Source organism: Felis catus, chromosome D3 (assembly GCF_018350175.1).
Source record: "Felis catus isolate Fca126 chromosome D3, F.catus_Fca126_mat1.0, whole genome shotgun sequence".
NCBI lineage: Eukaryota > Metazoa > Chordata > Mammalia > Carnivora > Felidae > Felis > Felis catus.
Genome location: NC_058379.1, coordinates 8,329,055 through 8,353,517, shown reverse-complemented (window position 1 = coordinate 8,353,517; position 24,463 = coordinate 8,329,055). Strand labels below are relative to the sequence as shown.

The following is a 24,463-nucleotide window of genomic DNA, read 5'->3' as shown; positions in this document are numbered from 1 at the left end:
CTGGGTGGCTCAGTCGGTTGAGCGTCCGACTTCGCTCAGGTCACGATCTCATGGTCCGTGAGTTCGAGCCCCGCATCAGGCTCTGTGCTGACAGCTCAGAGCCTGGAGTCTGCTTCAAATTCTGTGTCTCCCTCTCTCTCTGGCCCTCCCCCCATTCATGCTCTGTCTCTGTCTCAAAAATAAATAAATGTTAAAAAATATTTAAAAAAAAAAAAAGAAAAAAAAGAATTAGATACTTGCAACTGTTAAGAACAACTCTATATGGACATATTATTATAACTTACTCTTTGATGCAAAAAAGCAAATTGCAGGGGCGCCTGGGTGACTCAGTCGGTTGAGCGTCTGACTTCAGCTCAGGTCATGATTTCACAGCTTGTGAGTTCGAGCTCTGCATCGGGCTCTGTGCTGACAGCTCAGAGCCTGGAGCCTGCTTCAGATTCTGTGTCTCCCTCTCCCCCCCCCCCCCCATGCGCTGTCTGTCTCTCTCAAAAATGAATAAACATTTAAAAAATTTTAAAAAAGCAAGTTGCAGAATGGTGAATATAACTCCCTTTGTACACAGTTTTAAAAGGCTGTAAATACACATATGCGCTTGTGTGCACAATGAAAATGTCAGCAAGAATATTCCAAAAGCTAGCTTTGGAAATACCTCAAACAAGGGAGAAGACTGAAGTAGGTGAAGGATTTTTGTTTTTTTAAACAAATATTGCTTGATATCATTTGACTTCTGTTACACTGAGCTATATATTCATTTTTAACAGTTTTATTGGGGCATAATTCACATACCACACAAATCCACCAATTTAAAGTGGTTTTTAGTGTAGTCACACAATGTTTCTTAATATATCCACAGAGCCGTACAATTATCAGTGTGCAAAGATGTACACATCCGAAACTCATATAATGTTATATACCAAATTTACCTCAATAAAACAATTTTTGGGGGAAGATGCTCCAAAAGTGAACTTACTAGTGGCAAGAGAATGTGTGACACACAATCAGAGAAAGTTTCACATTTATTTAAGAGAGATAGAAAAAGTGCAAGTGGGGGAAGAGCAGACAGAGAGGCAGAGAGAGAATCCCAAGCAAGCTCCTTGCTGTCAGCCCCGAGCCCAACATGGGGCTCGAACTCACGAAGCTATGGCATCAGGACCTGAACTGAAATCAAGAAACGGATGCTTAAACAACTAAGCCACCAAGGAGCCCCACAATCTGAGAGAGTTTAAATAGTAATGGAATGGTATGCATAAACAAGGAGAAAAAGATATGAGAACCAACAAAGTTGGAGAGGGTCAGGGACAGAAAAAAGGTACGATGTTAAAATGAGTTTGAACCAGAAACATACTAGATCTGCCTTCATTAAATAAACACATCTGTATTTTGTAACAAAAAGATCAAGGTAAGATATTTGGGCATGATAAGAAAAAGAAAATAAAGAAACTTAATTTGATGGTACTGCAAATATTTGGGTAAACCAGATTCTATATAAATCTGCAGATAGCTGGATATAAATTCCATCTATGGAAGACACAGATAAAAAGCGTTTAGGGAAATATATTCACTTTGTAGTTGCTAGAAATTTCTCCTGTCTTAGGAAGGCTGACAGTGAGATAGTAATTCTCGAGCAATGAATACTTACTGAACATCAATAATGTTCTGATTTGCTTAAGAGTATCTGAGAATATAAGGGGAGCTGGATAGAGAGAAAAGGGCTCCCAAGACATACTGACAGACTTAATAACCACAAACCATGCAGGAATATTCTTTTTGGCTCAAAGTTTTGTATGTTTTTAGACAAAGGATGAGAAAACATATATTTGAAAGATATTTTATGAAAACATTCAGCAAAACTCACATTTAATTTCTGTAATATTTAAAATAAAATTACCTTTTCTCTGAGACTTTTCCATCACTAAAATCTTCTTTGAGAACTACAGGTCTTGGGAGTATTTTGTAGGTATCATCATATTTTCCTTTTTCATATCTTTAAAAAGCACAGTTCAGAAGTTTTGTGCAGTTGGAGGAGTTTCTGGCAGCAGTAAGAGAAAACTTTATTGCTTATCCTATAAAATCTATTAGTTTGGGTACTATTAACTCTTACTTACTTAATTAGGGCAGTGCAGTGACTGTAGCAATTACTTTGGTTCAACATCAATAAAATAATGGAAATGTATACACGATAGCCACACCCATGGAAAAAATCTGTTTTTACTAAGGAATAAATGTCAGATTAAAGATAAAAGTCACCAGTTTTTGAATTAGGAAACTGCAAAGCAAGGCTGGGGCAATAATTTATGACAATTAAAAATTTAAGATCAGTCTGTTATCTGATGGACGGGTCATCTTTAAGAGTATCTTAAGTAGTAAGTTTTAAAAATCTGTTGACTGTTCAAAATCACTCACCCTGTGGCTAACAGATGACATAACTGATTGGATACCAAATCAAGCAACAAGGAATCCTTGAGAACAAGTTATCCTTTGAAGTATTATAAAATGGTTTTTCTATGTCTACGTGTGTGTGTGTGTGTGTGTGCATGTTAACACATTTTACTGGGCATTCATGTACTGCGTATGCTGGAGACTGTTGCCAACAACATAATCATCTCTATAAATGCTCTGATTGACTATAACATCTTAGGAAACCATATGAAAATAGAAAATGTTACTATCTCTGGTAATATGCCATGTAGGACAATGATAAGACTATAATTCTTAGTTATTCATTTGCTTAAAGGTAAAATTGCTTTATCAAACAGGTTACCTAAGTCTTGTCCTGTGACTGTGACAACAAATTAAAAATGGAACTGCTTGAACCTCCAAAATATGCATAATGGTAACTGAAAGAATGTCACTTTAATGACAGTTAAAACCATCCATCTCCGTGGGCTAAATGTAGATACAACTGGAAGCTAGCCTTGGCTTTCAGGCTTGAGGTTAGACTAGTAGGACTTGTATTGTCATCTGGACAGGTGGCAATAACCTTAGCTGTGGATGTCAGAGCCTCCCCAGTCTTCTTTTAGATCTTACATCAAGTTACAATGAACCCTGGCTTTGAAACAAATTTTCAATGCCAGAAAGCAAAGGCGAAGGGTTAACTGCTTGATATTTTTTATTTCTTAGATGCTAAAATATTTTAAAAAGCAAGGCAGCTCAATTTAGATTACAAAAAGGCGCTCTGATGAAAAGCAAATGTGTTCCTGAATGTATTTTGAAATAGATGGTTAGAAAGCTAGCATAGAGTTTGTGGTCTAAATATATCATTCTTTTAGAGGCAGAACATATTGCTGGGGGAAAAATCCTCTATCATAGGGCTTATGGCATATAGTAACTAAAATGTTTTTCCATCCTTTGAATTTTCAATGCTGGGAAATATTATTCAGTAGACCCAGAGAGAAGTCCTAAATTGGAAAAGCAGCTGCATCCAAGGTCATCTCTCTTGTTTCCAAATATATCTTGAAACAAATGCAAGAAGGGCACTTTGCTGAGTGTTATCTGGACATATATAGTTTCAATCAAATTCTTCAAGAAGTGTCAGAATAAAAGTTGAACATTTGTTTGACACTGCAAAGTCACTAGCAAGTGGGTCTCTTTGAGCATGGAGGCTCTGCTTGGTGACTTGGCAATTACTACAACAAAAAATGAGTTCTTTTTCCTACTCTCAAGAAAAAGAAATCAAGTGCAGTTAAACACCAGCTCTGAAATCTTTTCTCACATTTTTTAATATATAGAAAATCATATAAACTTATAAAAATGTCTCTCAACAGAAGTGTAACTTTTACATATACTGCTTCTAAGCTCAGTTCCCTGGAATTATCAAATCTGTTTCACACATCTGAAAATGTTACATGGAACAAAAAAGTGATGATAGAAATGACATAGAGTTGTAACCTGAATCAAAGAATAAAATGCTGAATCTTTGAGTTAGTGTAAAAAATATCTCCCTAAATGCAAAGCAATAAATAACTGGCTTATTGCCTCTCCTTTGTCATAAAAAAAAAAAAAAATCATGTTACCCATGATAACGGCCTCCCATGGCAGTGACTGTTTGCTACTCTCTACGATGTAGTAAGTCTCTCATTTCATCGAGGGTCTAAGGGAAGCAGGGATATTAACAACTCCCGATTAGCATACACCGATGGACAGAACTTGGAATTGCACGAACTCAAAACCTTCAGCAGTTTGGTTTACGACTGCTTCTCCACCTCCAATTTGTTCCTGATTCCCTCCAGCCTTGTCTGGCTAGTACTTCAGGGCATTCCTTTCTCAGGGCTTCCTCTTCTCCACAAGCTCTTGCTTCCTCCCGGAGTCACATTCTGCCCTTGTGGCCAGAAGAGTTAACTTGTATCTGCATGTCCCTCTCCAGCCTGCCCAAATTGTTCCAGCCCAAAGTGTTTTTTCCTTTGAACGTCCTAGGTCTGTTAACTCTTGATCCCCTTCCAAAAAGCTGAATCAAAACTTTGAGACCCTAAACCCTGAGAAGAGTGTAAGGAAGTCTAATAGCTCTGATTTTCCTAATGAAAACTTTGATCTCTGAAATACCAAACACTTTCAGAAAGTTCAGGGTGTATCAGTTTGCCCACTGGATAATCCAGTGCTGTAAACTACTTCAACCATTGGTTACGTTTTTCCGTTTTCCATCTTGGTAACTAGACTTCAAGTTCCCTGGAAGGAGAGGCCACGCCTTTTCTCACTTCATATGCTTGATACAAAGCTGGATGCAGCAAAGGGCCAATGAGCACCTGCTGGTTTCATCCCTGCTGCCCTCTCATGCTCTCCCATTCACCTGTCCAAATCCTTATCTTTCCAGGCCCTGATCATTCCTCCCTCCTTGATCAGACCTCCTTGATCAGACCTCCTTGATTCCTCTTTGATTTCTCTAGATCTCCATTTTGTTTGAACTTCGATAGCAACACAGAATTCAGCACTTGGTTATTAGGTTTTAGTATATTAGCTGCTGTCTAACGTATTGTAGTCCTTTAAAAAAATTAATGTATCGTAGTCCTGTTAATGACAGGGCCGTGTCTGACACATTTATTGTACCTTTTCACAGAGTTTAGCTGGGTGCCCAGCACACAAATTACATAGCACAAGGGCTTGGCACGTGACAGGAGCTCCTTCCTCACCCTAATGGGTAGGTAACTTTACGAGCCATACTAGACTTCTTGTCACTTCCTGAGCATGCCATTTTCTTAAATGCCTTTACATCTTCCTCCTTTCCCATGGCTATCAAAATCTTAACTCCTCCTTACAAATCCAGCTCAAGTCCTACCTCAGTACCCCATGTCAGAATTAATCGCTTCTTCCTCTGAGCTCCTTGATCTTTTTACATATAAAAGAACTTTTTAATTTTTGCTACAAAGTATTAGAGTCTTCTAGACTGTGAGCTCTCCGAAAGCCAAAACCAGATCATGTTCACTTTATATTTTAGCACTTAGCACAATGTCAGGCACCCAGAAGACAATAAATATTTGTATATAAATAAATGAATGAATGAATTTACAATTTCATTCTCCAATTAAGAAAGTAATATCTTGATAATTTCTTTGATTTAGCTTTGGCATTTTCATAGAGGGAGGCAAGAAATGTCTGTAAAACTATTCAGTGGATTTTGGATTTGACCAAATTAAATAAATTTTGTGGTTTTGTTTAATATTGTATTGTATTTCAACTCTTAAGTTGCGTTGCAGCATTGTTCATAAAGAAACTGGAGTCTATCTATATGTCCAGCAACAAGAGATATATATGATTTTAACACTTTCACAGAGAAAGAGAAAGATTTAAATTATAACCTATACAGCTTCCATTTGTTCTATGTCTAAATTTCTTTTTGCATTTACTTGACATTCATTTAGCGGAATTCCCACATCTGGTTGGTAGAGTTTATTTTTAAACATTTGCTAAAGTTTTTTTTTCCTTTAGGCACATAGTAAGTGAACACATTTTTAAAAATTATAATTTCACATGTATTATAGTTCATTAAATGGACATCAACCTGTCTGCATATACACAGCCAGTATACCCATGGGTCACACTGTAGTACCTACACCGCAATAGTGAAGAGCACAGGTTTTGGGCCCTGGCTCTGCCACAGGTATTAGTGGTGTGATATACTGTGGAAGTTTCTCTGTACCTCAGTTTCCTCATCTATTGAATGGGGGTGATAATACTTACCTCCTAGGGTTGCTGTGAGAGTTACATTCGTTCATACACATAAAGCATTTAGACAGTATCTGGTACATACTGAGGGTCCAAGAATGTGTTAGCTGCTATCATCATCATCATCATCATCATCATCATCATCATCATCATGATTATGATTACAAAGCTTCAGGGAGTTAATTTGTTCAATCTTGCTTTGCCTAACTGCTGTTTTTTAAAAAAAACTTCCTTCCCAATCTGAGTTTGCTTCATTTTTAGAACCAAGAGACTAATCAGGCGGTGCTCTTTAACAATGAAACAGGCTCCCTCGTGAGGAGTGAGCCGCATTGCGGTTACTCTACTGTGGCTGGAAAGTGGTCTGCTGCAATAGCCGCGGTACTGAGAGAGAGCTCTCAAAGGTCCCGGTTTAATAAATGATTGCACGACTCATTCTGAGGTTCTTTTCAAGCTCCAAAGTTCTATGGCTGTGTGCCACGTGCAGGGTCAAGCGGCAGCCCTGCAGGGAACCTGCTGTTACACTCTGAACCAAGGTGGAAACTACTACTTTCACTGAAAAGCAGAAATCTTTAATCTCCTCCTGAATTCTGAATAGTGAATTTCCATAGCAGTAAACCAAGTTTGGTGACTCAAGTCGCTCAGCAATTCTAGAGAGGAAATTGTGAAATTATCCGTGTTTGCCGAGAAAGTACTTCCAGTTTTTGCCAAAAGAGGGAGCATAGGAGCAGAAAGCACGTTTGTCCAAGTCTTTCACAAAACACTTGTTTGGATTCTGTGTTTTAGGTTTTTATTTCTTTTGCAAGGATGGGATGGGACTAAATGATTGCTATAGCCAACTTTCTCTTCATAATATTGTCTCAAGATGGGACAGTCAAAGATTGAAAATACACAGATAACTTTGAAAGATCTCTCTCTATCCCTCCCAGACAAAGTGTTCACCTCATGCCTGGCTGCCATATACTAAACAGCTCTAATTAAGCTGCTCTCATTAAAAGGAAAGGGAGGAGGTGCGAAGCCAGTGACTCCTCCTGGCTGGAAAAACAATTACAAATTTAATCAAAGTGCCTTTAAAAAAAATCTCCTGGCTGCCACAGATTGTTTAAAAAAGAAGGATTCGTTGTATACATAATCTAGATCTTACCTTCACTACGACAATGGATAAGTTATTGAAATAACCAAGTTTAATGAAAGTTAATCATCAGGCTGCTTACTTACCCACTCCCTAGGGCTAAACACTCCTTTGTGCCAAACAAGGGGAATGATGTAAGCGCCTAGAACCATTTGTAGAAACAAGTCTTTGATTCATGCTCATTAGTCACTAATTTAGGGAAAATGCCGGCATATGACACAGAGGTTTCTAGAAGACACACATCTCCATACGAAGTCATTTTCAACCCAAACTTGATTTTGCCTTTGTAAAGGCAGCTTTGGCAAGTTATCCATTACTGCGTATTTTCAGATTCAATTCAGGAGAATTCAGCAAATTTATACATTTTTAGTTGGAGCAACATATTTGGGCTTTTATTTTACTCCAATTACCAAAAGTGCTCTGCATCATGTTAGCCTAAAACCTTAAGGAATAATCATACTTGGAAAATGACCAGAGCTTAAAATCTTCCAGAAAATTTATATATGTTATATAAACTAATAAGGCAGAATAATACATTTGGATTTGATAGTTTAATGAAATGGCTTCTTTTATTATTGCTGCCCATGGAAATAAATAAAGCAAAATGATAGAAAGTATCAATCTAAAGAGGAAAGTGAAGCATTTTGTAATTTCTTAAGATCCGGTTTGAGTTCCACAAGCCTTTGAACAGTGCTCTCAGACCATTCTGGTACACTCCCTGGACCTGAAAAAGACATGATCTTGTATTCACTTAATAGACTTATAACAGAAAAGACATTATCCTATTATAAGATGGTTCTTAAAGGACAACCTTTAAAGTTGGATTACTTCCTGAACTAATACAGAAAGCAAGATAAGCGGTGGCCTTTTGGAATTTACAGTTTAGCGAGTCAGTTTCACGCAGCAGCTGGCAGCACCGAGTCTTAGGAGGAGCAAATCCATGAACGCAAAAGCAGATTTCACAGGCTACATTTTTCTCCTTTATTTGGGCCATCATGTGGAAGACAGATTATTTTCCAAAACGATTAAGTACTCTCATCAATTAGCCAGCTAGAGTATTAGTCCTGAAGGAAAAACATAATAAGCCCTTCTGGAAGTGCCAGCTGTCAAAAACTGTCAGAGGTAGTCAAAGCTTTTTAATGTTCCAATCAAATCACAAAATGAGTGGAAAGTCACTGTAGAAAACCCATTAAGATGCATTACTAAATGTCCAATGTTACATAAAAACTATAAATAACTTTGTACTTTTAGGGTGTTTTTTTTTCAATTTGCTTTTCTTGAAGTAATAATGATGCTCTGCCTCAGTTAATAAAGTGATTTTGGAGCTGCCTTAGTGTTTAATCCACACACTCTTTCTGTGTGGAATAAGATGGCAAGCAATAATCAAATCAGAATTATAAGCATTCCGGGGTGCCTGGGTGGCTCAGTTGGTTAGGCAGCCGACTTCGGCTCAGGTCATGATCTCGCGGTCAGTGAGTTCAAGCCCTCCGTCGGGCTCTGTGCTGACAGCTCAGAGCCTGGAGCCTGTTTCAGATTCTGTGTCTCCCTCTCTCTGACCCTCCCCCGTTCATGCTCTGTCTCTTTCTGTCTCAAAAATAAATAAACGTTAAAAAAAAAAAAAGAATTATAAGCATTCCTTGGAGTATCTGTCATTAACAATTTTAAAAATTAAGGGAAGAGCACCAAAGACAGTAAAGGCTAAAAAAATTAATCACCAAGCTTAATAATCTTACAAGCTGACTTTCATTAGGGGAATAAAATGCTGTTCCTGTGAAGGACATCCAGTCTTTTTCAAATATTTGCAAAGGAATACATACTCTGGCTAAAGGAACATCACTTGCTACAGGCTTAAAAATAACAAGCCAGTAGCCAATACTGAACAAAGATGTCTACCTCAATGTTCAGAAACTGACTTAAGTGAATTAAGAAAGGTTTGCTTCCACACTGAAACACAGCCTTTCCTCTTTTAGTATCTGGTGGATCAAGTTGTTGATCCAAAGGCACAAATGGTAGCTGGTATTCTGGTAGCTGATACTTGCCCAAATGAGAGGCTAAAGTAACCTGAGTACCATATTCAAACCACATAAAACATTAAAATGCTTTTTTTTTTCTTGAAATTTGTTAAAAGAAGTTTGTTTCCACACTTTCTTGGTAAGTTCTTCCTTGCTCTGAGGGATCCCATCTCTTCTTGCCATAGCTGCTAGAGTTACCAATAATCTCTGTGCTGGTATGTTTCTCTGATGACCAGGAGCTTTCAAACAAAAAAGTAAAAGTAGGAACACACTTGGAAACAAAGAGATCCAAAGCCATAATCAAGTCTGTATGTTCCACACAGGGTAGAAGCAATTTTTTAAAAATTAAAAAAAAATCATTTAATGTTTATTCATTTTTGAGAGGGAGAGAGAGTGAGCGTATGCAAGCAGGGGAGGGGCAGAGACAGAGGGGGACAGAGGATCCCAACAGGTTCTATACTGACAGCAGAGAGCCCAACGTGGGGCTTGAACTCACGAATCATGAGATCACGACCTGAGCTGAAATCAGAGTCGGACTCTTAACCAACTGAGCCACCGAGGCGCCCTGAAACAACTTTCTTCATTGAAATGTCCTTCACCTCTCATTGCCACCCCTAGGAAAGCTACAAAGAACTAACCCAAGATGGACATGCTAATAATATGAAATCTGTTTTCAAATCTAAAGGGAAGACATTTAAAAAAGTATAATGAAGCTGAAGTGAAGTTAAGGGTAGTATGTGAATTTAATAATTTTCTTTAAGGGAAAATCAAAGAAACCTTCAAGTACCCTGTCCAAATGAAGCAGAAATTAGAAGCACTTTGGACTCTTGAATTTCACTTGGAATCCTATGCTAACTTTTTAGCACATGATAATATCTATATTCCATGACTATTTTTCATACTGTTAGATTTTGGGTAAAAATAACAACTAATCCTTAAATTTAATACAATACTATAAAATGAGGGGCACCTGGGTGACAGTTGGTTAAGCGTCAGACTCCTGATTTCAGCGCAGGTCATGATCTCACTCACAGTTTGTGATTTCGAGCCCCGCACTGGGACCTGTGCTGACAGTGTGGAGCCTGCTTAGGGTTCTCTCTCCCTCTCTCTCTACCCCTCCCCTGTTCACACTCTCTTTCTCTCTCAAAAACAGAAATAAATAAATAAATAAACAAACAATACTATAAAATGAATACTTAAAAAATAATTTTGATGCAACTATATAATTCAAAAACAAATAGCCATGACATGTGCACCAAGTTTTATTTGCTTTTAAATCATACAGTCAGAACAAGTGTGTTATTCAAAATAGTAAATTTTCTTGAATTTTACAGAAGAAAGAGAAACTGAAGTGAAACTGTAGGAATTGCTGAACTTCAGATAAATGTTTCTTCAAAACAAGAGATATTAGTTCCTAAAAGATTCCTCTAAAGTTAAAAAAAGATTAAGAAGAACTTTAAGCCATTGGGTTATTACATTTTTTAAAAACTACATGCTTCTTAATGGACATATGTTTACATTTACAGAGAGCAAACTTAGTCTCCTGTCTCATAAAACTCAGACGACACGACTGATATCTAAACTAAGCAAAACAATAAAAGCGGTTTTTATTTTTAAAAAACTTTAAAACCTAAATCTACCTTAATCTTATCTTCCAAGAAAACTTAATAGGGAATGGCTAATCTGAAAGCAAAATGTTGTACACATCATTTTCAAGAAGAGAAATACATTATGGGATTATGCTTACATCTAGTAGCATCAACTAAAACCCTAAACGATGGTACATGAATTCAGAGTATCAGCCGGTCCTCTCCTCCCTCCTGAATTACCTGACCAATGGAAGTTTGGCTTTGTTGTTTCAGAAAGCACTGTTTCTTACATTCCATCAATTGTTCAAAATCACGCCACATTTTCGCTTGTTTCATATTTGGACCATGACTTTCTCGTACAGCTTTTTGTTTTTCTCGGAGTTTCTATTATAAAAAAAATCAGGAATAATTAAATCTCAGTTACAGGGATTTACTTCTGTTGCTATAATCAGAAGAATATGGTATGCTTTGAACATTTGATGAGTAGCAGTTAACTAAACCAGGTTCTCCTGAGATGAATGAAAACTAAAATGATAAAAGTTAATTAAACTTATGATAGACGTAGGACAGCTTGAAGATAAAAAGAATAGAAAAATATAAAAGGAGGTGGGGGGCACCTGGGTAGCTCAGTTGGTTAAGTGACCACCTTTGGCTCAGGTCATGATCTCATGATTCGTGGGTTTGAGCCCCGCATCAGGCTCTGTGTTGACAGCTTGGAGCCTGGAGCCTGCTTCAGATTCTGTGTCTCCCTCTCTCTCTCTCTGCCCCTCACTGGCTTGTGCCCTCTCTTTCAAAAATAAATAAATAAACATTAAAAAAAACCTCAAAATAGAACAACCATATCATCCAACCATTCCCCTAAAAAAAAAAATAAAAGAAAGAAAAGAAAGAAAAAGAAAGGGCGGGGGTGGGGTGGGGTGGGGAATAAAGGGAATCAGGAAAGTAGAAAGTGGTTCAGCATCATGGTGTAGAAAAAAGAGTGTAGATTTTGAAAGTCGGAAGACTTTGGTATATAACTTGGCTTGGTCACTAGCTCTAAGTAAGACAACTTCTCTGGACCTCAGTTTTCGGAATTGTAATTAAAGCTAATAATAGGGGATAATTATAAAATTAACTGCCTTATAAGATTATCTTTTCACAAGATACAATAGATCTGGAAATACTTTATAAACTATCATGTGTTATATGTTATTATTATTAAGTATTATATCCTTTCCTGAATCTGTGTATGCTCTGTGTATACCTAAATAAATAAAATTGTACGTATATATTTCTCAGGGAGAAAGTTTCATGATTTTTTAAAAAGTACACTATTAAATAGGCCCAAACCCCTATCAGAATTATTTTTGTTACCAATAGCCTATATGATTCCATCTGTCAAAACTATTCTACTCACAGACTCTAACATTATAAACAAGAATAAGAAAAGCTTTCAATAAACTGTAAAAATATACTTTGGCAAATTCAGAAAGGGTGACTGAAAGGAGGCTTAGCAGGAAATGAGAGGAAGGAAGGAAGAGGGGAAGGATGGAAGGCAGGTAAGCAGAGGAAAACAGAGAAGATGAGAGCGCACACATCAGGAAACACAGTGTACACAGTGACACTGATTATGAGAAATCACTAAGGACAGAAAAATAAGCAAAGATGCAGAAATAGGTAACAGAATGGCTCCCATTCTTTCTGCCCTTGGTATATAGTTGATCTAATAGGTGATGTAAGGACACAAATGAGAAGGCTGGCCATTGGTACTTGCCCAAATAAGAGGGTAAACTAAGCTAAGACTAGATTCAAAACACTTTACTAAAGACTGCCCTCCACAGCTGTTGCTAATGAAAGCAAAATTGACCGCAAATAGCAACAGGAAACAAAGCAGAATTAAGAAAATATAATTTAAATATAACCAGCAAATGTTTGACACAATATCTGGCATGCAAATACATCTATTTAAGTCTATGTTACAAAAAAAAGAGGGGGGCAACCCAAGAAACAGACCCTTCACTATAGAGAACAAACTGATGGTTCCCAGAAGGGAGGTGGGTGGGGGAGGATGGGTTAAATAGTTGATGTGGTGGGGAATAAAGATGCACTTATTGTGATGATCACTGGTGTAATATGAAAGTGCTGAGTCACTATACTGTACACCTGAAATATTACACTGTATGTTAACTGGAATTTAAACAAAAGCTTAAAAAAAACCCAAATATTTTTATCCTCATGAACTAAAACAAAAGTAGTAAGTCAGATCTAGAATTTTAAGAGTTCTTAGAATAACTTTTAAGATTAAGGTACTACTTAACTATACATTTTCCTATATTATTGAAATAGTTTCCTTGCCAAAAATCCTAACAGCCTATAAAAGTTATTTAAAGAACCAAAGACAGGATGTGGGCATGGTCTATGTCAGAAATATTAAATTTAATGTACTTCATAACCATGTGTGTTTGAAACTTTTAATTTTATGAATACAACTGCCTTAGTATGTAATTTATTTTTAATGTTACTGCCACTTAATCCAAATTTATTTTGTTGATAGTTGTAATGCACAAAGAATACTTGTCACAATTTGATTGTTCTTTAAAGGGGAGGTGGTATAGTGGGTAGAGGGGAGTTACAACTTTCAGTACAGTATTCCACAGTACTTGGTAAGGCAAATTCTAGTATATGATCATGTGAATTTTAGCACTATGATAGATTGGTTAATTCCAGAAAGTCAGTTGGACTGAGGTGGTGAGTGGATGTTCAGTCTATGCTGGTTTGGAAGGCTTAGGCTATCATCACGTTGAAAGGCTAGGTTTATTCAGTATTTGCCTTAAAATTTAGATCTACTCTAGGAATGAGAGGATTGAAGAACTTTGTTTCTTAAATGATACATCCTGACAATTGGGGAATGAGCTAATCAATGGCTCCTTTTGCTGAAATAGACTTGTCAGACTGTTACTATCACTTTTCGTAAAGATCCTGCAGTAAAACACTACACTGGAAAGGGAAAGAATAATCTTTATTCTGATTTAGCAGTTACATTTGGGTCTTTGAAAGGATTCAGATTTGATAAAAATTTCTGTACACAAAGCATCCATCCACATACTTTTCAAAACAAAAGAAATAAAGGAATGCTTTCATATAAAAAATATATTACCTAACATATAGAATGTTTGGGTGAAAGCTAGTTATTGACAGTCATACTAAATCCTAAAACCCCAAAATCTCTAGTGAATGTTTACAACTTGATTCAAATATATGCTTTCAAATATGAAATTATTTCTTTTTTCCTTTTTGAGTATGGTATGTCAACCCATAAATGGAAAGAGATGTGTAGAACTCACAATTTCTCTGAGGGATTGGAGGTATCAACTTAAGGTTTCCTTTCTTTTTAAATTTACATTAATATGATGGGCATTTATTCACAAATAATACAGAAAGAACAGATGAACACTTTTTTTAGAGAAACAGAAACACTTTTTAGAGAAATTCCAGGTTTGGAATAGGAAAAGTATAGGATAAGCCCGGAACATTTTGTCATACCAGAAAATAAGCCATCAAAATCTAGCAGGATTGTTTCCAAAGCATTCAGGAGCTGACTTCAAGAGGCTTCTACTGGCTTAAAATGGGGCAATTCAAGAACTGACAGGAATAATAATTATAATAGATTGAAATATCTCCAATAAGTTAAATCCAGGAGTCATAAAGGTACTTGTCAAGGATGATTAAAAAAAAAAAAAACTCATCATTTTGAAAACCAATAAACAAGCAAATCAGCAGTTATTCTGCCTTTCTTATTTGAGCTGTATCTTAGGGTAACTAAATAGTTGATAAGGAGTTACTCTTCACAGAATTATTCCAGCCAATAAATAAAGAAGGAACAACATAATTAGAATGCCATCATTTTGCAACCTCTAATGAATTAATGGGTCTAGGAAGTGACTTCATTGGCTGCCTACATTATACAGAGCCTCCTCAAAGAATACATACTACTACCTATGAAGTATACTTCCCAAATATTGAATTATATTTAATCAAGCCTCTATAGCTAACTACCAATTCAAAGGACATACTGGGGACAGAAGAACATGCTAGTTGACACTATAGGGATGTCATCAGCAAAGTTCAGGATGTTGGAAACCCATCAGGACAAGTAACTAGATTTTATTTTTCTTTTAATTTTCCAACAAATAAATTGTAAAGAAAGATGAAAGAGTAACCCAGAGGAAGATACTTAAGAGCTATATCAACTAATAGCACTGTATGAATTCTTATTAGGATCCTGTTTCAAACAAATAAAGAGTAAGAAATGATGAGACAATTGGTGAAGCTTGAACATTGACTGAGTATTTGGTATTATGCAATTATTGTTAAATTATTTTGGGCATGATAATGGTATTGTGGTTATGTTCAAAAAAGGCCTTTACAATACAAACTGAAATATGATCAAAAAAATATAATAGGATCTCTGAGATTTGCCTAAAAATGATTTGGGGTGGGAAATAGGTGGGACTATAGATAAAATGTGTCATTAAGTCTAATTATTGAGGTTGGATGATGGTTTCACATGAATTCATTACATTATTTCCTCTACTTTTTATATAGGCTTGAAATTTTCCATAATCATTTTTCTAAGTTTTTTAGTTTTTAAAAAAATCTTTTAAAAACACTTTTACAAAGACTATTTAGGAATTATGCCATTGTTTTCCATACCATTTTTTCCCTGAAATTTAGCATATTACTTACAGGTTTATGGGAACTGATTCAGCATTTATATAAAAGCATAGATACATGTATGTTTTTAATAATAATTCAAACCAGAATATGTAAATAAGGATGAATAATTTTATCATCACCAATATATTGAGTCAGACCAAAAGCTTAATTATACAATGCATTAAGACTGAAACAAAGCCATATTTTTCATTTGTACTTTCCAAATGGGCAAGCATGTATATGTATACACACACACACACACACACACACACACACACACACACACACCCATATGTACATGTATATATATATATATATATATATATATATATATATATACACACACACACACACATATAGATGTGTGTACACACACGCACACACACACGCACACACATATAGATGTAGTCATTTTTAGGTTGCTGACTCAAGAATATTTGAACAGTAAAATTAGATGCCAATATATAGTCAGTATTTTAAAAGAAAAACTGCAGCAGAGCCCAATATGGGGCTTGAACCCATGAACCACGAGATCATGATCTGAGTCGAAATCAAGAGTCAGATGCTCAACTGACTGAGCCACCCTGGTACCCCAATCTACATATTTCAGTTTAAACATGAGGAAATGGATTCCAAAGTGGTTAAGGAGCTTTTCCAGAACCACAAACCGAGGACTGAACCCAGCCTACTTGATGACTGGTCCTGAGTTTGATAAATATAGATCTTAAAAAAAAAAAAAAAGAATGACAGAGCTGGTATCTTTAAAATGACTGTCAAAATGTGTTGCTTTATGAAGTCAATTAGAAAAATCAGTGAGTTAGTCACTTAAGTCCCCATGATCAAGGTCTTTACCAGCTACCACCTCTTCTACTAGGAGCGGCTCAGAGAACTGAGAAAACAAGACTCAATCCCATATTCCTCCATTCATAAGACTGGCAGGGAGGGAGCTGAATATGACAAGTAAGGGTTTTTGATTATTTATGTTAAATGTATCAATATTTGTAAAGGACATAGACCAGTGCCTGGATCATAGTAATGAGCTTTGTGCTTATTAAATAAAATAAATAAGTTTATACTTATTAAGAGATACCTGAGAATTATCTGAAAACTTGTAGTTTATTACACATGGTGCTTTTGTTTCTTAGAACCTTCTCATAAACTCTTTGTTAATTAAACTTGATATAAAAATAAATAAAACTAGATTTTTTTCTTCCAAAAATCCATGTGCCTTCACTTTTGTATACACACACATATAAATTCCTAAGGAAGAAACTTCATCTTTGTAAGAAATTAAGAAAGATTCAATTTCCCTTTGAAAACTGTACCATAACCTTTAAAAAAGAATGACAGTGTCAAAACCATGTACTGAAAGCCTGAATTAGACACACTTAAAAAAATAACTAATACATTCTTACCTTTCCAAGGTTTTCCTGTTCAGCAATATTTTTTGTATACTGCTCCCTGGGGAATCAACATAATGACTTAGTTTCAATTTATCTCAATTGATTTGGACATACAACTAAACTATAAATTAACATATCTATCTAAATATATTACACAGAGGAGTCAGAATGAAACCAAATACTCTCTTTCCCCATCTTTAGTCAATTCTTCTAGTAAATAGTAATTTATGGGGAAAAAAAACCCATAAAACACCACATAATTAAGAGAATTAAAATGTTAAGTCCTATTTCTGTATTTAAAATAGTACTTAAGTACTATTTTACACTTAAAACAATGGCAAACCATCTGTCTAAGTCACAATTTTTAAAATTTTTTATTTATTTAGGTAATCTTTACACAAAATGTGGGGTTCAAACTCACAACTCTGAAACAGAGTTGCATGCCAGCCAGGCACCCCAGTCACACTTTTTTTTTTAATTTATTTTTTATTTTTTTAATTTTTGAGACAGAGAGAGACAGAACATGAACGGAGGAGGGTCAGAGAGAGGGAGACACAGGATCTGAAGCAGATACCAAGCTCCCAGATGTCAGCACTGAGCCCAACGTGGGGCTTGAACCCATGGACTGTGAGATCATGACCTGAGCCAAAGTCGGACGCTTAACTGACTGAGCCACCCAGGCGCCCCCACACTTTATTTTTGAAGAGGTTTATAGAAAGGAGAAAGGATACACATTTTAAATAAACATTAACATCTAACCCTGCAATTCTACTTCTGGGAAGTCATCCTACAAAAAGACTCTCATAACTTAAGAAAGGTAAATGTAAAGACTATTTACTTCACCATTGTTTATAACAGTAAAAATCTGCAAACAAACTAAATGTCAATAGATGAGGAAATTTTTAATAAATTTGGTATATCCATTCAAAGGAATAATACAGAGTTGTAAAAAGAAAGGAGTAGATCTATAAATACTGAAGTGGAAAGAACTCTAGATATAAAATTAAGGGAAAAACTGTATCTTAAGTTTAACTTTATTTTGTATACACACACATAAAATTTCCCCCCATGCATTTGCTAACACACGCATACACACACACACACACACACACACACACACACTAGCAAATGCATGGGGAAAGAATATGGAGTAATTATACACCAAAATATTAACAGTAGGTATTTCTGAGGCATGGCAACATGGACAACATTCAGTTTTTGTGTACTATACTCCATAATGCTTACTTTTGTTTTTATTTTTATTTAAAAAAAATTTTTTTTTCAACGTTTATTTATTTTTGGGACAGAGAGAGACAGAGCATGAACGGGGGAGGGGCAGAGAGAGGGGGAGACACAGAATCGGCAACAGGCTCCAGGCTCTGAGCCATCAGCCCAGAGCCTGACGCGGGGCTCAAACTCACGGACCACGAGATCGTGACCTGGCTGAAGTCGGACGCTTAACCGACTGCGCCACCCAGGCGCCCCATTACTTTTGTTTTTATAAGCATCTCTTTTACAAGCTAAAACAGCTCATAATTTTCAAGTAAAAATAAAAATACAATAACATTGTATTGTGTTTTTAAAAATATAAAAGATATAATTATATTTTAACACTCCATAAGACAAAAGTGATATTTAAAGTATTAAGGACAAAGATGGAAGGATGAAGAGAAAGGAACCAATGACAAAGAAGATAAAAAAAAGACCTCAGACCTCAAATTTAGAGGAAAAAGACTGTGTTTCTGTGTAAACTTATGCTGTAGTAAGAAGTTAAACAACACAAAACTGGGAATCCACGAAATCATAAACCACAAAGAGAAACTCTAGCAGCTTAAGTGAAGGAAGATTTACATTCATGTAACAAGGGAGGTAAACTTGACTAGAACAGAGAGGGTGGCTTTCACAAGTACTCAAAGTCCTCAGGGCGCCTGGGTGGCTCAGTCGGTTAAGCCTCTGACTCTTATATATTTATATATTAAATAAGACCTATTATATAAAATATATAAAAATATATATTTTAAAGATTTTATTTTTAGAGAGAGAGAAAAAGCATGAGTGGGGGAGAGGGGCAGAGGGAGAGAGGGAGAGAGAAAGAGAAAGGGGAGAGGGAGAGAGAGAGAGAGGGAGAGTAGGCTCCATGCTCAGTGTGGAGCCTGATGCAGGGCTTGATCCCACAATGCTCCTGGGACCATGACCTGAGCTGAAATCAAGAGTCAAGACACTCAACTACAGAGCCACCCAAGTGCCTCACAGAATTTCCATTTATATTTTATCAAGAGATCAAAGGCTCACGCTCTTTTACCATATAACACTAATATGTAATTATTTTAATTTATTCAATGACTTTATTCAAGAAATAACTATGGAGCACCTGTTATGTACCAAGCATGCCCTAGGGTTTCAGGAAGAAAACAGAACAGAGTCCTTGTCCTCCAGTAACTCATGCTATATAATTTCCAAAACACTGCTGCATGCATTATATTTAACTTGATCTTCTGTGGTATAAATTGTTCTCCCTATTATATAGATGAGGAAATGATATGCCCAAGGTCACAAAACTTGGAACTAGAAAAACCAGGTTAGTAAGAAAATTTTATGAGTCCCTCTTTAGTACTTTGAAATAAAACATGCTGCCTCTTTATTTTATTAAAAAAATTTTTTTTAATGTTTATTATTTTTGAGAGAGACAGAGAGCAAGCAGGGGAAGGGCAGAGAAAAAGAGGGAGACACAGAATCAGGAGCAGGCTCCAGGCTCTGAGCTGTCACACAGAGCCCCACGCGGGGCTCAAATCCGTGAGCTGTGAGATCATGACCTCAGCTGAAGTCGGCCGCTTAACTGACTGAGCCACCCAGGTGCCCCAACATGCTGCCTCTTTAAATAAAATTAAAATTTGCAGGCAATCTTTCAAAACCATGCTAATTTCTCCAGGTGTCTGGGTGGTTTTAGTTGGTTAAGCTTCTGACTCTTGGTTTTGGCTCAGGTCATGATCTCATGGTTTCATGAGTTCAAGCCCCAGGTCTGGCTCTGCACTGACAGTGAGGAGCCTGCTTGGGATTCTCTGTCTCCATCTCTCTCTTTCCTTCTCCCACTCACACTGTCTCTCTCTCTCTCTCAAAATAAATAAGCTTAAAAACGAAAACAAAAACAAAAAAACCCCATTCTAATTTCTTAGACCATTGGCCTTACTCAAAAGTATCATAAAAGAAGAAAATGGGACAACCATAAAAATATTGTAACTATAATAATAATAATAATAATTTAAACATATATCAATGAGTTTAGAATACAATTAACACTATTTTATTTATAATATTCTTATGTACTACTCTAGTCAGGGCAAAATATTTTTTCTATGGGAAAACTAATGGTAAATGTTTATGATGATTTTGAAAATGATAAAAAAGAATACCTGGCCAGAAAACCAATAGTTCAGTGACAATATTTCCTATTTCCTATTTATATTGATACCTTTGGAAAAAATGGAACTTAAATTTTTAAAACTTTTTTTCAAGAATAAAAACTTCTCACATTTGTAAAATATTAACATTGACCATACAGATTTGAGCCAAGTTTACACTCAATGAAAGAATGTGAATAAGTACATTTAATATGTGTAATATGTCAGAGTATTAGAGAAAACATTGTTCTATTTATAGGGTATTTTCAGTCTGGCTTGCATTCCAGTGCATTATAGATTTTAAAAATTAGATTCTGCAAGACATTCCATTTACTAGATTCCTTTTTGAAACATTACTGTATATGCCACTAAAAATCTCCACTGCAATCTAGAATAAATGTGAATCCTAAACTTGGGAGTTCTTACTGGATGGTAAAAGTGAAACATGTGAATTGTGGTAAGGGGCAGAGAGCTTAGCTTGTTCAATTACTGCATTTTATCACACCTAGCAATTAAACCATAAACGTATTTTTTATTTTATTTTTTATTTTTTTAATTTTTTTTCCAACGTTTTTATTTTTATTTTTGGGACAGAGAGAGACAGAGCATGAACGGGGGAGGGGCAGAGAGAGAGGGAGACACAGAATCGGAAACAGGCTCCAGGCTCTGAGCCATCAGCCCAGAGCCCGACGCGGGGCTCGAACTCACGGACCGCGAGATCGTGACCTGGCTGAAGTCGGACGCTTAACCGACTGCGCCACCCAGGCGCCCGCATAAACGTATTTTTTAAAGAATTTGATTAAAAAAATTTTTTTTTGATCTTTATTTATTTTTGAGAGAGAGACAGTGTGTGAGCAGGGGAAGAGCAGAGAGAAAGGGAGACACAGAATCCAAAGCAGGCTCCAGGCTCTGAGCTGGCAGCACAGAGCCCGACGCGGGGCTCAAACTCACAAACCGTGAGATCATGACCTGAGCCAAAGTCGGATGCTCACCCAACTGAGCCACCCAGGTGCCCCGGCCATATTTGATATATTACAGAATGTTGCAAGCTTGGATAACCAAAAAAAACACCATATAAGGACCAGTGATATTTACACACCCTTCTTTGTTCTGAGGCTGGCACACTGCAGACACACAGCTTCTCACTGTAATGCACTCACACTGCACAGTGAACAGGCAGATGACTAGAGTCCAGGTCATGTGGGACTTTAAAAATAGACCAATCTGAATGCTTATAAAAAAAAGGAACTATGTTGGGGTGCCTGGGTGGCTCAGTTGGTTAAGCATCTGACTTAGGCTCAGGTCATGATCTCACAGTTTGTGAGTTCAAGCCCGCGTCAGGCTCTGTGCTCACAGCTCAGAGCCTGGAGCCTGCTTCCAATTTTGTGTCTCCCTCTCTCTCTCTCTGCCCCGTCCCCACTCATGCTCTGTCTCTCTCTGCCTTAAAAATAAATAAAATATTAAAAAAAAAAGGAACTATGAAATTATATTTTTCCTGGGGAAGGGGAATGGGGAATTACTGTTTAATGATTATAAGAGTTTCTGTTTAGAGTGATGAAAAAGGTTTGGTATTATAGGGGCACCTGGGTGGCTCAGTCAGTTAAGCATCCGACTTCGGCTCGGGTCATGATCTCGCAGTTTGTGAGTTTGAGCCCCGCGTCGGGCTTTGTGCTGACAGCTCAGGGCCTGGAGCCTGCTTCAGATTCTGTGTCTTCTCCTGTCTCTGCCCCTCCCATGCTCATGCTCTGTCTCTCTCTCTCTGTCTCTCAACAATAAATAAATATTAAAAAAAAAAAAAAGGTTTGGTATTGCATAGTGGTGGTGGTTGCATAACACTGTGAATGTGATCAATGCAATTGAATTATACACCTAAAAATGGTAAACATGTGGCACAAGAACAGACACTCAGATCAATAGAACAGAATAGAGAACCCAGAAATGGACCCACAAACGTATGGCCAACTAATCTTTGACAAAACAGGAAAGAATATCCAATGGAATAAAGACAGTCTCTTCAGCAAGTGATGCTGGGAAAACTGGACAGCGACATGCAGAAGAATGAACCTGGACCGCTTTCTTACACCATACAGAAAAATAAACTCAAAATGGATGAAAGACCTCAATGTAAGACAGGAAGTCATCAAGATCCTTGAGGAGAAAGCAGGCAAAAAGCTCTTTGATCTTGCCCGCAGCAACTTCTTACTCAACACGTCTCCGAAGGCAAGGGAAACAAAAGCAAAAATGAACTACTGGCACCTCATCAAAATAAAAAGCTTCTGCACAGCGAAGGAAATAATCAGCAAAACTAAAAGGCAAGCGACGGAATGGGAGAAGATACTTGCAAATGACATATCAGACAAAGGGTTGGTATCCAAAATCTATCAAGAACTTATCAAACTCAACACCCAAAAAACAAATCATCCAGTGAAGAAATGGGCAAAAGACATGAATAGACACTTCTCCAAGGAAGACATCCAGATGGCCAACCAACACATGAAAAAATGCTCAACATCACTCATCATCAGGGAAATACAAATCAAAACCACAATGAGGTACCACCTTACACCTGTCAGAGTGGCTAACATTAACAACTCAGGCAACAACAGATGTTGGTGAGGATACGGAGAAAGAGGATCTCTTCTGCATTGTTGGTGACAATGCAAGCTGGTGCAGCCACTCTGGAAAACAATATGGAGGTTCCTCAAAAAACTAAAAATAGAACTACCCTAGGATGCAGCAATTGCATTACTAGGCATTTATCCATGGGATACAGGTGTGCTGTTTTGAAGGGACACATGCACCCCCATGTTTATAGCAGCACTATCAACAATAGCCAAAGTATGGAAAGAGCCCAAATGTCCATCAATGGATGAATGGATAAAGAAAATGTGATATATATATACACACACACACACACACACACACACACACACACACACACACACACACAAACACACATACAATGAAGTATTATTTGGCAATCAAAAAGAATGAAATCTTGCCATTTGCAACTACATGGATGGAACTGGAGGGTATTATGCTAAGTGAAATTAGTCAGCCAGAGAAAGACAAAAATTGTATGACTTCACTCATATGAGGACTTTAAGAGACAAAACAGATGAACATAAGGGAAGGGAAACAAAAATAATATAAAAACAGGGAGGGGGACAAAACAGAAGAGACTCATAAATATGGAGAACAAACAGGGTTGCTGGAGGAGTTGTGGGAGGGGGGATGGGCTAAATGGGTAAGGGGCATTAAGGAATCTACTCCTGAAATCATTGTTGCACTATATGCTCATTAATTTGGATGTAAATTTAAAAAAATTGAAAATAAAATTAAAGAAAGTAGTAAACATGGCAAATTTTAATTTTTTTAAAATGTTTTATTTATTTTTGAGACAGAGACACAGCATGAGCAGGGGAGGGGCAGAGAGAGAGGGAGACACAGAATTCGAAGCAGGCTTCAGGCTCTGAGCTGTCGGCACAGAGCCTGATGCGGGGCTTGAACTCACAAACCGCAAGATCATGACCTGAGCCGAAGTCGGACGCTCAACCTACTGAGCCACCCAGTGCCCCAACATGGCAAATTTTATATCGTTTTTTTTTGCCATGATAAAAAATCAAGCAATCCAGAAAGTAAATTACAGGTATTCCTACTTAGTAGGGCTGGAGTATCAGGAAGATATTTAATAAGATTTAATCCTAAGTAATATCTTAATATCTGCTTATTTAAGTACCCCCAATTTAGTAATTCCATCTTATGTATACAACTTCTACAGGTCACAGCCATAAAAAAAGAATGAAACCTTGCCATTTGCAACAACATGGATGCAGCTGGAGAGTACAATGCCAGGTGAAATAAGTCAGTCAGAGAAAGACACACACCATATCATTTCACTCATATGTGGAATTTAAGAAACAAAACAAATGAACAAAGGGAGAGAGAGAGAGAGAGAGAGAGAGAGAGAGAGAGAGACAAACCAAGAAACAGACTCGAAACTCTAGAGAACAAACTGATGGTTCCCAGAGGCGAGGTGGGTGAGGGGGGATGGGTGAAACAGGTGATGGGGATTAAGAGT

At 37.0% G+C, this 24,463-nt stretch overlaps 1 protein-coding gene across 23 annotated transcripts in view; it reads right to left on the bottom strand.

The window, feature by feature from the left end:
- The window catches only part of IFT81 (intraflagellar transport 81), a 229,327-nt gene that overhangs the window by 27,732 nt on the left and 177,132 nt on the right, over positions 1 to 24,463 (bottom strand). For 8 of the 23 annotated variants that reach the window (XR_006587848.1, XR_006587849.1, XR_006587850.1 and 5 more), the window contains exons 18-20: positions 16,997 to 17,042; positions 11,127 to 11,270; positions 1,889 to 2,029 (exon numbers count right to left, since the gene is read on the bottom strand). Coding sequence is in view for 12 of the 23 variants with exons in the window: in XM_045041408.1 (XP_044897343.1) it covers positions 7,908 to 8,009; positions 11,127 to 11,270; positions 16,997 to 17,042 (292 nt within the window). In the remaining 11 variants the exon portion in view is untranslated. Of the gene's footprint in view, positions 1 to 1,888; positions 2,030 to 7,832; positions 8,010 to 8,078; positions 8,350 to 8,933; positions 9,537 to 10,541; positions 10,725 to 10,875; positions 11,271 to 16,996; positions 17,043 to 24,463 lie in introns of those variants that run through there. The other 15 variants (XM_045041408.1, XM_045041409.1, XM_045041407.1 and 12 more) reach the window with 10 other exon arrangements.